The sequence below is a fragment of the Scophthalmus maximus genome, chromosome 7, assembly GCF_022379125.1.
Source record: "Scophthalmus maximus strain ysfricsl-2021 chromosome 7, ASM2237912v1, whole genome shotgun sequence".
NCBI classification, from domain to species: domain Eukaryota; kingdom Metazoa; phylum Chordata; class Actinopteri; order Pleuronectiformes; family Scophthalmidae; genus Scophthalmus; species Scophthalmus maximus.
Genome location: NC_061521.1, coordinates 19,474,698 through 19,492,055, shown reverse-complemented (window position 1 = coordinate 19,492,055; position 17,358 = coordinate 19,474,698). Strand labels below are relative to the sequence as shown.

At 47.1% G+C, this 17,358-nt stretch overlaps 1 protein-coding gene across 1 annotated transcript in view; it reads left to right on the top strand.

Moving 5' to 3' along the window:
* The first annotated feature begins 2,660 nt into the window (after nt 1-2,660).
* abtb2b (ankyrin repeat and BTB (POZ) domain containing 2b) overlaps nt 2,661-17,358 on the top strand; it is a 43,234-nt gene continuing 28,536 nt past the window's right edge. Inside the window, exon 1 of the mRNA XM_035642568.2 lies at nt 2,661-4,150. Coding sequence (XP_035498461.2) covers nt 3,259-4,150 — 892 coding nt within the window. The 5' untranslated portion in view covers nt 2,661-3,258. The remainder of the gene's footprint in view (nt 4,151-17,358) is intronic.

Sequence of the window (17,358 nt, the reverse complement as noted above, 5' to 3'; positions counted from 1 at the left end):
CATTTACTCTTGTTTTATGACCAATGCTGAGGGAAAAGCAAACATTGTGAAACCAGCAGTTTGAAACTCCAATGGGGTCTGACGTGTTTTCAGAAAACACTTCATGTTTTGCAGTGTGTGTCACTTTGCTGAGGAGTGGTGGGTTGGCTGGACGCCCGTCCTGAACATGCACGCACACACAGAGAGCTCGCATGAGGTAAGCCCTGTCTACGCCACATCTACATGAGGTCTGGATGAGGCAAGCGCTAACCTCCTGTGATCTCCCCTGTACGCCCTGTGTGTGTGCGTGTGTGTGCGTGTGTCCTCTGAAATCATTTAGAATAGATTTGACAAACAGAGCAAAAGTCCCCCAGAAGTGTGTGTGTGTGGGGGGGGGGGGGGGACTGAAAGGTTAATTCTGATTTCAGTTCCCCTCTGACTGAGTGATTCATAGACAGTGATGTGTGAGAGTGTGCATGTGTGTGAGAGTCAGTTTTTCCCACTTTAAGTAAATACATAGAGTGGAATTTCCTGCGACTTACATGTCTTAATACATACAGGGAAACATTCAGAACTGTCACTTTACACCGTGTGTTGCAGTCTCACAGGCACCCGGGGGTGAGTGTTCGGCCCTAAACCATTATGTAATCATGTTGGACTCTGGAGACACACCCTACCTGCGTGTGTGTGTGTGTGTGTGTGTGTGTGCGCGCGCGCAGAATGATGAGAAGCAGGTAGTCACAGACCTCTTCGCCATGTTTGGTTTATTTTACCTCAAGCTTGTCACACCATCTAACCAGGGTCAACAAACAGGTTACCACAGAGATCCAAACTGTGAAGTGTTGTAAGAGGATTAGCTCACACTTTGTCTCGAAAGCAAGAGCTCCACCACTTTGCATCACCTCTGCTGACTTTGTACTGAGTGAGCACCAAGTAGAAGACTTGGTACGAACCCATACACAGGCCAGTGTGCAATGTCTTATTGCTTTGTTCATACTTAATCCGCACTATTACAACTCTTCAGTCTTCAGTGAAATCCTGAATAGGCCTTTTAAAAATGCATGTTCAGTGAAAACCCCAAATTCTCGTCAAATCAAAAGCAAACACGTCTCCACCTCTTGCGCCATTACCAAGGGCTTTACAGATTCCATTTCTGTCACAGGCTGCAGGTGAGAGATTAGCTAATGTGCTGGCAGAAAGCCAAGTCCCCCCCCCACACACACACACAAGGAGATAATGGGAGTCTGCTCTCGGTGTTCATTTTGGTCCCTGGTAACCAAACCCGAAGAATTCCCCCACACTCGTAAATATAATTTGATTACACATTGTTATGTTTAATGAAAATAAGAGACATGGACCATGTAAACACAATGCCGTGTCAGAGTGTGAAAAATTGACCCATAACTCATGAAAGCAAATCTGCAGGTCACACGTGTTGAGGGATTTGTTTTATAGCTCCTTTCAACATACACCTATAAAGTGCTTTGCATGCAAAAATGAAAACTAAAAACAAACAATAGATAATAATTAAATATGAGGAAGTTCTGCTCGAACATTTATAGATAGACAGAAACTGGTAAATTCTAGTGTTACAGCATCAAGGTATCAAGCAACACAACACACTATACAAATGTGAAAAAATATATAAAAAAATACAAATATGAAAACAACAAAACGATACAAATATATGGAATGAAAATATGAAGAATATACATAATATTAGTGTGGAAATGACTTAGTATAATCTTTTAGTTTAATCTGCACTCTATGTCGTTTATATTGCACATTTTCAATTTATTTTGTTTCCTGTATATTTCACATACAGTACAGTACTTTCTTTCTATTGCACATTTTCAATTTATTGAGTTTTTCTATACCGTTTGGTTTTGCCTTATACTTTTGCACTATTTTGAATCTATTTATTGTATATATTACTCATCTTTTTTTGTGCTTATTGCACCGTGGGTCAGAGAATAACGGATTTTCGATTCCTCTGTATGTCTGGTGCATATTGCAGAACTTTACAATAAATAAACCTCTTATATGATAAAAAAAAGTATCTTCAAGACAGATTTTAAAGAGGATCAGTTGTTTTATATGGAAGAGTATTAGGGCCAGTTATAAGGGGGGAAAATGAGTGGGGGTGATTTTTTTGTACATTTCGAGAAGAAAGTCGAAATGTCGAGAGTAAAGTTGAAATACTACTTCGAGAATAAAGTGGAAAATTCTGACCCGGAAGCACTTTTCCGCCGCACCAAACAACCGGATGTTGACGTTTTGCTAGCCAGTTTGCCATCTAACGCTAGCTGCTAACCAAGTTGTAAGTTGCGATATTATTTTTGACAGGCTGAGTCTGGAAGAAACGATGCGGTGACAACGGGTGTTTGCACATGAACGTCAACGTGTGTCCTGACACGAGAACGTTCAACTGCAAACAACCGTTAATGGATTTTGGGAGGCGTGCAGTTACCGAAGCTAGCGTAGCTTCGCTAACGTTGGTAAACGTGGATGTGTGACAGCTGAACTGGACCCCAACACGGACGTTGAGGGTCATTCGACTTTAATCTCGACATTTCGACTGTATTGTAGAAATGTGAAAATACACACAAAAAAAACTTCCCCCACATTAATAAAGAAGTAACTAACTTTGGAGAGATTGGGGAAAGGTTTTGATTGGTTGTGGCAAAAAAAACGAACCCAGCCCCTTCCTGATTGGTGTTTCGGCTGCTTCCGTGTTGTCAGTCAGCTGCGACCCCGCCCCCCTCTCTCACATCTGTAGCGGAGTGTCCCCGACCGGCTGCTGCTGCTCCCGCTCCTGACCAGGCACCGGAGCCGGAGAGCGACGAGGTCAACTCGGACTTTTCCCCCCCACCCCACAGTTGACTCCCGGAAACGAACCAGCGTCGGTGTGTTGAGCAGCTAAAAAAACGGGGACTTCGCTTTACTAAATGAAGTCGGGTCCGCGTGTGTTCAGAAAGCAGGGAGACGTTTCGGTTCGTGTTTGGATACCGGAGGAAAAGTTTAAATCCCCGCGCCGCGCCGGGGGGGAGAGAGAGGTCTGTTCACAACTACACCAGGCACCTGTGAGAGTGAATCCTCTTGGTGCGGCTCCGCTGTCCCACACTGAAGTCTGTTGAGCAGCATGTCGGACAAGTGGCGCGCCGCCGTGTAACCAGTTCGTCCGGCTCGGCGGAGTTTCGAGGGCTGTTTGATCGACTTCCCGGTGAACCGCTCCTCCGCACGGCGCCCCCCTGCCAGACGCCCGTTTCGACCATAACAATGGCCGGTCTGAGCAATGTCCACATGAAAACCCTGGAGGACCTGACGCTGGACTCGGGCTACGGGGCGGGGGACTCGTGCAAATCCCTCAGCCTGTCCTCCTCCAAGTCCAACTCGCAGGCGTTCACGACGGCCCCGCACCGGGGCAACTGGTGGTACTACTCCGGCTCCATGAACAGCAGGAACAACAGCTGGGACACGGTCAACACGGTCCTGCCCGAGGACCCGGAGGACATCTTCTCCAAGTGCCCGCGCCTGCCCGAGCTGGAAGAGTTCCCCTGGACCGAGGAGGAGGTGGCCAGGGTGCTGCGCAAAGTGGCCCAGGGTGGCGGCGCCAAGGGGGCACCCACACCCGTGTTCTCGCCGGAGGCCGTGAGGCGGCTGTCCGGTCTCCTGCGCCGGGCGCTCATCCGCATCTCCAGGGAGGCGCAGCGGCTCAGCGTCGTGCACTGCCGCTGCACACGCTTCGAGGTGCAGAGCGCCATGCGGCTGGTGCTCAGCTGGGCGCTGGCGGACCACTGCGTCTCCGCCACGATCAGGGCCATATCCATGTACAACATGAGCGCCGGGGAGCTGCTGCGGAAGGGCAAGTCGGCCCGATGCGGCCTCACCTTCTCCGTGGGACGCGTCTTCCGCTGGATGGTGGACACTCGCATTTCCGTGCGCATCCACGAGTACGCGGCGATCTGTCTGACCGCGTGCATGGAGGCGCTGGCGGAGGAGGCGGGTGCCCGCGTGCTGTCGGCCGAGAGGAGTCACCCGGGGCCGGAGTCCGGCTCGGGCTGCGCCCCGGTGGGCGCAGAGGCTCTGGAGGTGGTGGTGAACAACGACGCGGAGCTGTGGGGAGTCCTGCAGGTCTACGAGCACCTGATCTGCGGCAAGAACGCCAATGGTAACTATATGTTCCAGTTCCCCCTTCACTGCTGTCAGAACCCCCCCCCCCCCCCCCCCCCAAAACAATGTGTCGTGGCTTTTTTTTTTGTGCAAATAGTTTTTTGCTGATGAGAAGAACTGGATGTCACAATTCAGCCCCAAACTTTCACTCTGGCACCACTTTCCACCCCCGCAGCCCCACGTGGGGGTGGGAAAGGTGAAAGCAGCGTTTTGTGCGTTTATAACATTTCGATGAATTCGTTGCTTTAATTCAACCTGTCAGAATAGGAAAATGAGAATTCACAGGCATGCGGCGTGAACAAAGAGAGCATTTTCTCTCTGACCGAGGTCTGACCGATGGATTCATGTGTTGGGGATGCCAGAGTTGATCTCAACCACTTCACTCTCATCAAGGCAGCGGAGCAACAACTGAGACCCACAATGTCACCCTCGCTCCGCCTGTTGTGATTTGGGGGCTCGCACAGAGGCTTTCACAGCCGGCAGCAGGAGGCTTGTCTGTTGACACAGCTCCCTGTTTACTGCTGACTTCACCTCTCTTCCTCCTGCTGTGTTGGCTGCACTCCTCCAGAACCCCTTCCTCCCGTTTCCTCATCCTGCTTCTCCTCCTCTTCTTCTTGTGCTGGACAAATCCCGTTTCACCCAGCACCACATTTGCACACACATCTTGCATCGCCCTCCCTCCCTCCCTCCATCCCTCCCTTCTCGTCCAGCTCCAGATGTGCATCCGGCTCTCTGTCCATTCGCTTCCTCTCCTCCCTCACATCCCTCCTCAATTAACTCTCCTTTTACTCCTTCCACTTTTGTCATACCCCCTCGTACACTCACTGTGCCCTTTCCGCGGCTGTTTTGGCAGTCCGCTGCGAAATTAATTCATGAGCTTTGCGTTGGGACAATGTAACCAGCCCTTTGCTTGCGTGGCCCACTACCAGCTCCCCGGAGCAGAGCTTTTAACTCCAGGACAATAGCCTTTTGTTGTGTGATCGTGCAGCTTAGCCCCAACGCAGAGGGAGTGAAAACAAATGCCAGAGAAGCACGGGTAGCTTCACACCCCATGGCCACACGCTTTTACACAACACTCAGAGAGAGAGCCCAGGAGAACAGAAGTGGGGATAGCCTTTATTACATGGCTGCAATTAACAGATGTTATCATGCACGGAGCACCTTTCTGTGCGAGCAGCATGTGAAGAAGAGGTTTTTATCACTGCCAACTTTCCAAAGGCCTGAGGTCAGTCGGCACTTGCGCACATGCCATACTTACTCTCTCCCTCTCTCTCTCTTACGTTTCACATTTTGTGCAGCAAACCACCGGCTCCATCATAATTCAGACCTACAAGTGCTAAAAAGAGTGCAGTGCTGCACTGAGCTCGTCTGTTTTCCTGCCATGTGCCTGCGCCGGAGCTACTTTATTGCAAAATGAGTTAAAGAGCAGCTTTTGTCCCAGCGTTTAACCAGATGTCCTTTGGTTGGGTTTTGACTATTTTGGTGAGTTCAGTCACTGGTTTTGAGAAAGACCCGTGTGTGTGTGTGTAATAACAACAGACCATTATTCTGACCACCCTGGCTTTTTATAGACCCAAGACTGGGCTGTGCAACCCACATACCCCTCTACCACCTTACCACCTGACACCCCACACCCGAAACCTGGCTTTGAGCCCCCCGCGCTGCTCCCGCTGAAGCAAAGTTCCCCTTTCCACTCTCAAACCAGTCTCAGAATTGGAAGGTAGACTTCTGATCAAATGGAACAGGGCACCGTCTGATAAATACTCCTCCCTCCCCTCTCTCTTGATTTCTCTCTGTTTCTCCCGATTCTCTGCTTTTCTCAGGGGCTGGCCCACATCTGGAACTCTTTAAGTCAGAAATGACTTCTACGGCTCCAATAACAATTCTAAAAAACTCCCTCCCTCCTCTCCTCCTGCCCTCTCTTGCTGACTCTCACTCCTCGCGCTCTCTCTCTCACTCTCTCTCTTTTTTTTTTTCTGCCATTGCGTTTACGTCCACTTCGTCTTTATCTGTTTATTTCTTCTGGTCTACAGGGAGTGCATTAGAGGAACTTGGTTGTGATGTGCCAGGATCTTATTCATTACTCATGCACACACACACACACACACACACACACGCACACTGGTACAAGCACATTCACGTACATACACAGTCCCTGAAACCTATTTAGTCTGCTTGCATGTGTTCAAATGGTTCCACGGCACCGACTGAACTCACTGCATAGTACCACTGTACCGAAGAATCCATTTGTCATTAATTTCTCTTTACGAGGAAACGGCATGATTGAGCTCTTCCTGGTGTAAGTTGTATTGATGGTACTGTGGGGGCATTTTTAAAGTGCAGAGTAGTAGATTTACTAATGGATTGCAGAAGTGGCTATGAAACAATTGATCTTTATGACTGTTTAAATGCTGCCCCGTGAGTTTTTGTAGAACTTTTTGAAATGTTCTCAGAATTTTGGTCCAATTGTGAGATGTGCTAACCAGTGACAAGAGGTTCAATAGTTCTTGATCCTAGTTGACACTACTCTCTCAGCAGCGCCATTCAAGCTTTGCTGGGGCCAGCAGTGGAAGACTCTGGTTGTACATGGCAGCGTGAGGGCTTGAATGTGAACAACTGTATATGGACCTGAAGCTGACTAAAGTTAAAAGAGAGCATTCATGTTCAGCAAAATGTTTGTGGATAGATAAACTTAGATTTGGACTAGTGCTAACAAAAAAGTTCAGGTCTATAAAGGTAGCGACAAGGCCGTGAGTAATGGCTCTTGGGTGCCCTGAGAGAACTGGGCATATGATTTGCTGCTCAGTATTTGCCTAAATATGTATTTAGCACAGAAAGAGGCGTGGGAACAGTGGGCAGAGGGAGATGCAGGGAAAGCGGCCCAGTGCATGTGGTCACACAGATGGGGAAACCAGCACTCTGAAAATACACTCCCCTTCTCCACAAATCTGGAGCACGATCAAATGCAGTTTTGGAAAACATATCAGGACATTATGGTGAAAAAAGGGAATCGAGCTCATGCCTGTGTGATGCATGTGTGTGTTTGGCACGCGGCATGTTTGCCCAATGACTTTGACAAGCAAGCCTGTGTTTTGGCCCTGAATAACTGTGCAGATGAATTTGAGTTAACCTTGTGAGCACTGTCAGCAGGTCAGTGTGCAAAGAGTTAGGAGCATAAGTCATTCAGCTTTACTGGATAATAAGGGTTAATCCATAACAAACCACTACAATTTGTGTTTGGGTGAGAGTGTTATGTGGTGCATGTACCACCCCAGGCTACACACACACACACACACACACACACACACACACACACACACACACACACACACACACTGATGGTCCATTTCACTGTTTGTACTGGCTTCTTCCAGTCCCAGCTGTGAAAACACTGCCCCACGTGTTTGATTCTTCTCTTTTGTGGGAGCTTGAATGTACTTGTGTGGGTACAGCCCATTCTTGGGAAAGCACGAGTAATTCTGCTACAGATATGACACCACGAGCGATTTGTCTGACTATATTGCAGCTATTGCATGAATTCGGCTTCCGATTTACTTCACATGCTCCGACAGAGGTCGTTTTTAGTTTGCGAAATTGGTTATTTCACAAAGTAAAATAAGATACTCAACAGATTGTATACTCCCCTGTGTGTGTTGCCTGTCTTCACTTGCTCCACGTCATTATTTTGATCTGAAGCCACGCTCCTCCTATGACATTACAGCCGCATGAGTCATGCTTCTCAACACTGTTTACTGTAAAGCACTGATAGAGAGGAAGCAAATAAAGATGGGGATTGCAGATACTCGAGGGAAAAAAAGGCACAAATAGAGCCACAGAAATAGCACCAGCAAACTTGAAAGCATTCGTGCCTTTGCATCTTGATTCAGTCTTTCTATTCACATTCCTAGATAGAAGTGGTTGTCTTTTATTCTGTCCAGGGAGAACTTCACAGTTAAAATTGCTTATTTGGCTTGTTTAAATTGGAAAATGTGCAGCTAAGTGTGTCACATGCATTACCACAGAGTCCTGGCTACGGTTGTCTGGGGGACTCTGTTGGGTTGGGGTTGCAGCTTGGGCAGCTAATGAGGGAAGCAGGAAGACTGGCTGGACGATGGCTGGAATCTTGGACCAGGCAGCTCAGTGCATTGCCTAGATGCTTGCAATGGTTTGGTTGACAGGGAATCTCTGTGCATCACATCATCCCAACGCGAAGTCTGACTTTGAGACGAGCACTGCCACGTGCACCTGTGTCAGAGTCTAAAATAAGTTTTTGGAAAGTGTTAGGTGTCAAAAGGGAGAGGTCAGTGGTAGAAAAGGCAAATGTTTCTCATTAATAAAATCTGCAAGATTGTAGGACTTAAAGAAAGTGGGTGTTTATAGCCATACAGTTGGACTAGAACTTGTCAGTATTACAGTCATTCAAATACCATTTCATAACACATCATTCAACCAACCACATCCATGCATTATTCCCTGGGAAAAAATGCCCCCTCTCACAATTTTAAAGGAAGTGATAAAACATTCCTTGGTTCCCCCTTTTTGTCTGCATCCGCTCAAAAAATTAAGGGATTCTTTCTTGGCCCATGTCCCATCCATCCACCAAGTTTCGTAGAAATCCATTAATTAGTTCTTGCGTAATCCTGCTGACAAACCAACCAACCAAATAAATAAACTAACAGGGGCAAAAAACAGAATCTCCCCAGTGGGGTTAATCATTTCCTTGGCTGCTGCTGTTAGCCAGAAGAACCCCAATCTTGCCTATAGATTGGGGTTTGGTTTTCAGGCTCAGTTTCAGGATGATTGACAGAAAATACAGGCACAGGTCATCACTGCGTATGCTTCTTTTGGGACCATACTAGCTTTGGTTGCCATTGGTTGCCAGAGTCTTTTTTTGGGTCTATCATCTGCACTCAATCAGTAGCTATAGCAAAACTGGCAAAAAGTAAAAAAAAAAAAAAGGGGTCGGATGGCTGCATAACCGATAATGACTAAAAACTGGGTTTAATCAGTGGAACTGAGGCTGGGGTGCTTGAGTTTATGTTTATTAGCTTGCAGACCTTAACTCTGACCAGAAATGACTCCAACGTGCAAGTTGTAAGTGTTGTTAACTAACTAGACATTGGTCAACAAATTTGCTGAAGTGAAATATGCCTATTAACTAAAAAATATAGTCTTTCTGAAAATGTATCAGTCCCAATGAAGCTTTATTTTCAGTACAATGTTTTCTCCTATTTTGACTTAAAATTAAAAAAAGCTGTGTGCATAATAGGGTCTTTGTTACAGCATGAAGACCTCCCGAGACATAAACCAAGTAGTTAGTCACTGTATGAACTGTATCCATCTTTCAGCTACGCCACCCTCTCACGCAATTATTTAACTCACATGGCTTGATTGAGTGTTACAAACTGCGGTTGCCTAGAAAAAGACGCAGTCGGCTCTCCTTTCGGTCTTTTCTAATTTGGTTGTTTCCGCGGCGGCGCAGATCAGTTCCGCCTTGCTTTCAAACATTCGTGCAGATTTCACTATGAGTAAACTTTGAACAACCTCCTGAGTCTGTGTCAAACCACAAACCCCACAAAAAAATCATAATTTCCCCCTTGCTCCGTACCCCCCGAAAAACCAATGCCAACCATCACAGTTCTAGTTGTTAATACGCATTAGCTGCCATGCATCGGTTTCTCTGCATGCGTGCTACAGCCAAACTGAGGCCATCTACTGCAGTCGATACATGAAATTCTGTGTGAGACTTGGCTGTAATATTTAATTACACACCAACAGATCAGATGGGCAGGCTGGGGGGAGGTAGAGAGAGCACAGAGGGGGATCAGGTAGTGTTTTGTTAAAATGGAAACAGATTTGCCTGACCAGGGATTGGATATAATAACCCCTTGCTGTGTTCTCTGTTGAAATCTGTTGGAGTCATACTGACTTGGCTGGATGGTTCCGCGGAGAGATACTTTAGAGCTGCAATCCCACATATCCTCTCTGACTGGGATCTATGTTGGGGTTGGCCTGAACCGAATCTCTGCAGCTGAGGGGTATAGCCATGTGTGTGCATGAGAAAAGGAAGGGAGGGTTGTGATCATTTCCCTTTGCCAGCACTGGAAGAAAAAAAGGGACACAGCTTCTTTTGGATGTTCCTCAGCCAAGCTTGGAAAGTGAGGATTTTTTTTTCCTTTTCAAGTCTAAACTGTTGTTTTTGTAAACGGGCTGCAAGAGAGAGCTTTTTGTGATGCCGTCAGTGACCTCTTTGTCCAGCAGAGTCAGAGCAGCAGTGTGTGTGTGTGTGGAGGTTGAACAGCAAAGCTCAGATATATTGCTCTGGAAAAGCAAACACACTTGTCTGTAGACACTCTGTTGCACACGCGACTCCCTACGCCGGCCCCCATTACTTTTTTCAGGCTTGAGTACATCCAGTGATATCAATTTACATATACATTAATTATGATGACCCTAATTCTTTCCTAATAAAGATAGGCACAAAGATAGACACACAAACACACCCACACACACACCCCCCTACACACACACAATGAGACAGCGATGTACAGAGGGTGGAGTAAGCAAACACTGTCAAGTAGACAGAGACAGACTCTGCTTCTCTACTGTTTATTGCCTCTTAAAGCCAAAAGTCCCCTTTTAAATAAAAAATATATCATAATAACTGCACCACTTCACACAGTAGAACTGCTCCTTGAAAACCGGGGAACCGCCTCGCAGGCCATCCTCAACAGGTTGAGCAATAGTTTACGGCTCGCACAATGTTTGGAAGCAGTTTCTCCAACACCCCGAGCAGCCGTCCAATTTTCCAGAGGGGGAATTTGGAAAGAGAGCGAGAGAGAGAGATGGCAGGATGAGAGTGAAAAAGAGAAAGAGGGGAGGATGGAAAAGTTACAGCAGCTTTTATGACAAGCTCGTTTGGCGAGGGCCAGGTTCAGGCGGCAGAATGCCCACCATGACAGGTTAACTGAGGTGTGTGTGTGTGTGTGTGTGTGTGTGTGTGTGTGTGTGTGTGTGTGTGTGTGTGTGTGTGTGTGTGTGTGTGTGTGTGTGTGTGTGTGTGTGTGTGTGTGTGACTGGTATGTCATAAGTAGGCCACTGCAGCCTTTGAAATTTCTTCAGTTTTTTTTCTCTTCTTTTGCCATTTTCATCTCCCATCTCCGTCTCTCTCCTGTGACACTGATGGTATCTGATGGAATTTTTTTGAAAAGAACTGCAATGTGTGTGTGCGTTGGCCTGTATTTATCCTTTTCTGTCAGCATGCTTGATTGAGGACTAACTGAGTGACGGTTGATGCTGACATCCAATCAGAGTGATGAGTGGAGACTCTGGGAGACGACCCAAGGAGAAGCCGGAGAAGGCTGAGAGTGATTTGTTCTTTCTTACTTTCTGAAGTCCGTCGGCCCTTCCTTCACTGACACACGCAGGATGGCTGCAGCATATTCCCACTGCTCCAACGAGAAGGGATAATGCTCATTTCCTCTTTTTTCTCTCTTTCTCTCGATTCTCCCCCGTCAGACACTGGAATGTGTTTGTTTGTGTGTCGAGCCTAAAGCTGCATCAGCAGCAACATTCAGGCTCAGTGGCTTGACACATGTCAATTGTGCTGATAGCCCCATCACGGTGGGTTGAAGTCAGTCTCCATCAAACCTGATCATCTGTTTTCCAGCCCTTGTTATGCCACACCAGGCACACCAATCTCCTTTTGACTTTTGTACTTTTGAAACTGTCTTTTCAAAGTTGTTGTTTGTTGTTCTCAACCCACATTGTAATCTCTTGCTCTTGGTCTCACTCCCCGAACTTTGGGTGTTTTCTCCGTTGTCTCTCCTTTTTGCCTGCGGCTTCCTCTCTGCCATAACACCCGGCATTCAAGTCAGTTCAGTTTAATATTCCAAATCTTTTCCATTGGCAACCAGTGCCACCTCCAAACCCCCCCCCCCCCCAATCACCTGTTGGGGCAAGGTTATCCAGATCCACATGCAGTGATTAAAAAAGAGCCCACGTGGCGCACACAGCATATTTAGACCAAAACCATGTACAGTAAGGCTTCCTGGAAGTCCCTTGGTGGTTAGTGGAGGGAAGGAGCACATTCAGAGCAGGGCCATATGGAGAACACGTGGGCAAAACAGACAGACGCAAAACAGACGCTGTCAAGACGGGACACCCTTGGCCGTAGCTTTCAGTCTCTCTCTGTCGATCTGCAGAGCACATCCACCACATGTGAACCTTATCCTGGAACCAAAATAAACAGTTTGGAGCTCATAGGTAACCAAAAGAAGATGTATCAAATGTTTTTTAAGGAAATATTGGTAACAAAACTTATTTGGTGAGATGTGTGACTAGAGTCACACATCTCACCAAATAAGTCTTATGTCTCCCGGTCTTAAGGCGGTCTTAAACATATGAAGGATTAGATAATGTTTAAGGGATGCAGAAAGAGCAGCAACAGTCGTCCTCAGGTTTGGCCTGTGTTTCCACTGCAAAGTTAAGAGGCTCCTCATTACACATAATCACCACGTCTTTGCGTTTCCTTTGAAAATGCTGAGGAGCGTGTCTGGGTTTGTGCCTATGTTGTGTTTGTGTGGCCGGGGATACTTGACTGTCCACGTGTACGGATGTTGTGGTCTTCTGTGTTGCTGTGTGGATATATACGGGTATATCTGATATATCTGTTTGTATTTGGATGTATGCGGGGAATTAGTACGGTCTTGTCTATTCATCCACATCTGTTGTGACTCTGTCTGCCGTCCATCCGTGTTGTGTTGGCCATCTGTGCGTCACTGCAGGGTCACAGACGGTGCTGGACACAACGCACTCCAGCGATGGCGGCCAAGTTTCCTCTCCAATATTGGGATAATCTGCCCACTGATCATTTACAGGGGAGGTTAGAAGAGGGAATAGGGTGGTATGTGGTGGAATTTCACGGCTAAACTCTTGTGAAGATGAGGCTTCTTCTCAAAAGATGGACGCACATTATTTTTTATTTTTCCTTGTTTGACCTGATTAATTCTGCAGTGCGCTTTTTTGTTTGTCAGTACATGCTGTGAGAATATGAATGAGACTATTAATATCTTGAGTGGCTTCTTGTTGGTCGCGTGTCTCTGTCTACGCAGAGGAGCGGAGACTGCAGAGGAAGTCAGTCAGACAGCAGTTAAACAGAGCGCGGCTTAAACCCCTCGATGCCTTCCCCTCCTCTCCACCTCAACAGAGCAAAACGCAACCTCTAAAAACCGTCCCCACGCCAACGTGTTCATCAGCTCATCAAACCAGATTCTGTTTAACTCAATGTAAAACCCATTGGGATTATTAAACATGTTATGATTAGACATTTGATCCCAACGCATTGGCATGCAGACGCAAAGTGTGACTACTTTCGGCTCTACAGAACGAGCATTCTCATTATTTTCCATGTGTTTCACGTCAGGTCACAGTTCGTATAGTGCAAATTCTGTACGTACATGTGTCAACGTGTCAGTGCCCAGGCCTTATGGTGCTTCTGTTAAAAGGTGCTGTAAGGGCACTTTCAAAGGCAGCCTGACAGTGGTTAAATATATAATGTATAATGTAAGACCCAGCACAGCATTTCCTCTGACAGGGGTTAAAACAGAGGAAACCGGGTGGCTGTAGAGGTCACCGGACCTTTCTGTTATTAACTAAACACACCAATAAATCCCCTCTTTGTCTATAATTAATAAAGCCTGCTTTAAGCCTAGAGGTCCTCGACCTACAGAAGGAGCCTTTCAGCAATCCAGTCAGGTGTTAAGATGGGGTGTGCGTGTGTCTGCATGATGGGGCTGAAAGGGGCAGATGAGTCAGGAGGTTAATGCGGACGAGGGGGAGGAAGTCAGCCCTAGGGTCAGCAAGTCATAAATACTGCAACACCCACCCAGCGGGTCTGCTAAGCCCCGGCCAAACTGTGGAGCGAGAGCGGCTTTTATTCACCGAGGTGGTTTCATACAAACATTTTGATAAAGTTGTTTTTCTTTCAGTGCGCCGAGAAAGAAAAAAAATGCTTTTGTTTTGACATACGGTCTGCAGACATGGATCCAAAGCACAGGCAATCTGATTTCAGGAGAACAATGGAGCCAGTAAACAGGGAGGCAAGCCCACATGTGAAAATGCGAGGAGGAGAGGTCCTGATGTGTCTCTGTCACTCTGATAACAATGAGGCGCAATCTTGGTGTCTGAATAGACAAAGATAACAAACGCCAGAACGCCACTCGCATACGGAAAAAAACACAAAGAAAATCTAAAATCACTTGAGATAGAGAGGCAGACTGATAAGTATAGCAAACAGACGGACAGCGATGGAGAGGAATTTACACTATCTCTGGATGCAGGTGTGACAAGTTGTGTTTCTTAAACTCATTAGGATGTCTGTGTGATATCTGCCGGGGGTGGGAGAGAGAGAGAGAGAGAGAAAAAAAAGAGGGGAGGAAAACAGATTGTTGGCTTCCTTCTTGTCCGGATGGATGGCTATCATCTGCAGTCCCATGCTGGGAGAGACAAACGTTGGCGGGGGCCCCTCTTCTTGTCTTGACCCTGTGGAAACCTCCCAAGAGCTCCATCTTTCTCTCTCTCCTGCCCTGCCTCTTGTCCTTTTCTTCACTCTTGATTACACTCTCTGCTGTTCCCCGTGTTCCGCACACAAGTCTTGAAATGCCATCATCATCTCCTGCAGAGAGGAGCACGAGAACAACCAATACCATAATATTTTATACGTCTGTGTGTGTGAGAGAGACACCGAGTATGTTTTTATGTCCCCGTGCATGCATTTGCATATGAATTCCTTACCGCAGATGGACAGAGGGGAGATGGAGGCCCACGATCTCGAGAGTTTTAGTGAAATGTTATGGAGTTTTACAAGGTGGTGCACCCTGTGCTGTTAAGTTAACAGCTTTTCCCGCAGAGGACTGGAGAGACGTGTTATTGATGTGTTTCAAAAAATGTTTAATATGTGGCGATTAAGACTCCCACAGGTCCCAAGTTTGGTTTAATGTATCTGCCCGGCTCAGCGCTTAGAGATACAGAGCAAAGTGGAAAAAGAAAGGCAGGAGTGAGGGACAATGACAAGCACAGAGAGAAGAAGAAAAAAAATCATAGAGCAAGAAATGAACCTGCCTAGTGGCTCTTGGCTCTGTTGCACTTGTGCTCTGAAGGCCATAATTACCCCCTGACCAACTTGTGTGTTGGTAGCTAGAGAGTGGTTAGGTCAGCAGTTAGCTGGTGAGCATGAACAGGGGGAAGTACTATTCATACTTTTCTGGATGCAACTGCATCCATCCAGCAGCTCTATGGCTCTCCGTTGAGGCTATCTTTGTCGAGAGCGTGCATGTCTGCAAGCTGGTTTGTGTGTCACCGCGCTCTGAAAATCTGAAAAGCTTTCACTCTCCTTCTCTTGCTCTCCTAGTTGCTTTCCTTCAGCTCAGCGGTTGACTGTTGAGCATCCTGCCAGGTCTCCTCTGGCCTCGGGGTCAGCCAGAGACTTCCCAGGCCGAGCTGCTGTCGTAGTTGTGCTCCTGGGAACCTGTAGCTCGGAGACGACGGCTGGGGAAGGCATCATTTCCTCCACACAAACGCGCACACACCCACACCAGGAGGCTTTCATTTGAAATATGTGCAGTGGTCTCCGGGTATCAAATGGTGAGAGGGTGGCTGATGGACTCACTGTTTCTTCAGCAGGGGGCCAAAGACGTCTTCTTCTCCTTCCGTTGACTCTCTTCATGCATATTTGTTACTTTCCACAAAGTCTCCCCAGCTTCTTCCTGTCTCCATTATGGCGTGTGTTATGTTTCTCCCAAGTGGCAAAGGTAAAACGGAGCTAATTATCACTCTGCAGTTTTTGCAATCGCTTCTGAGACTTCACAGGCTGAAATTGGATAATGGAAGTTGTCCCAGGGTACTCTGTGTGTGTGTGTGTGTGTGTGTGCGCGCGCGCGTGCGTGCGTGCGTGCGTGCATGCGTTCACAGCTTAAGGCCTTGGGTAGTCCAAACCCCAAACTCTGAACACTTGGCTAGCAGTTGAATGAAACATCCCACGAGCCTCTTCTGTCTGTCTAGCCGTTCGTGGTCATGGGGTTTCCCGAGTGGGCAAAGCAGAGGCTGTTTATCTTGGAATGGGGCAAAAAGTACAGGAACTAGAAGTTGGAGCAAGAATCTGAAAAGGAGAATGATTGGGCAGTAAATGAGAGATTTTGTTGAGTGAAAACCTGTCACACACTGTGCAAATGAATGAGGAGCGGGCACAGATGCTCAGCCGTCACCATCACACCCAGTTCGACCCTACAGTGGGAAAAGGAGAATGAAAACAGATTTGTCACTCAGTTCGCTGTTTGTACAGGAGCTGTGTGCAAGAATAGACGTCTTCCCCCAATCCGTTTCACACAAACATTCCTTTAAAGCACTCACACACCCACCCACACACACACACACACACACACAAAGACACCACTCCTTCAGAGGGTCTCTGCTGGGCAGTCGGGTCTCTCTGGGAAGGGTTGAGGAGTTTGTGTGTTTTAGTGTGTGTGGTCAGGATGTGGCTCGCACCTCTCACTCGTCATCATTTACCAACAATAACCATGGTGGTCTGAGCCTGACCCTCAGCACATATTACAAGTGTGAGTTGGTCGACCGTACGACAATCTGCAAACTTTTCCATGTTCCCCCCCTTATCCCCTGACTTAATTCACATTGTAACACCGTGTGTCTCACTCGAGAAGTGTGCGTGTTGTTCATGACGATTTATTGGTTGTTTCCTGCTGAGCTAGGTTTTTATTAATTTCTGTAAAAAGGGCGTAACGGGTAATATACAATGTGGCCAGACTTCAAATTGATATATGTGTGTGTGTGTGTGGCAGGGTGTGAGTTTCTGTGTGTGTCTGTGTGTTAGGAAGCGCTTTGAGTCTGTCAGCTATTATTTAGCCATTGTGGCTTTGGGAAGAATCGTGGGAACATCGGCTAAAGTGAATTGTCCAGGTCTTCTCTAATACTCGAAATGGAAGAAATGCATTAACACACGCACACACACACACACACACACACACACACACACACACACACACACACACACACACACACACACACACACATGCACGAGTACTACCCAGCTTCTCAGGCAGTAAAAAGGGAAATGGCCTTTGGCTTTGACATTGCTTGTTCTTCTTCGAGTGTCGTCGGTTAGAGTGCTCTGGTTTTATACTTGGAAAA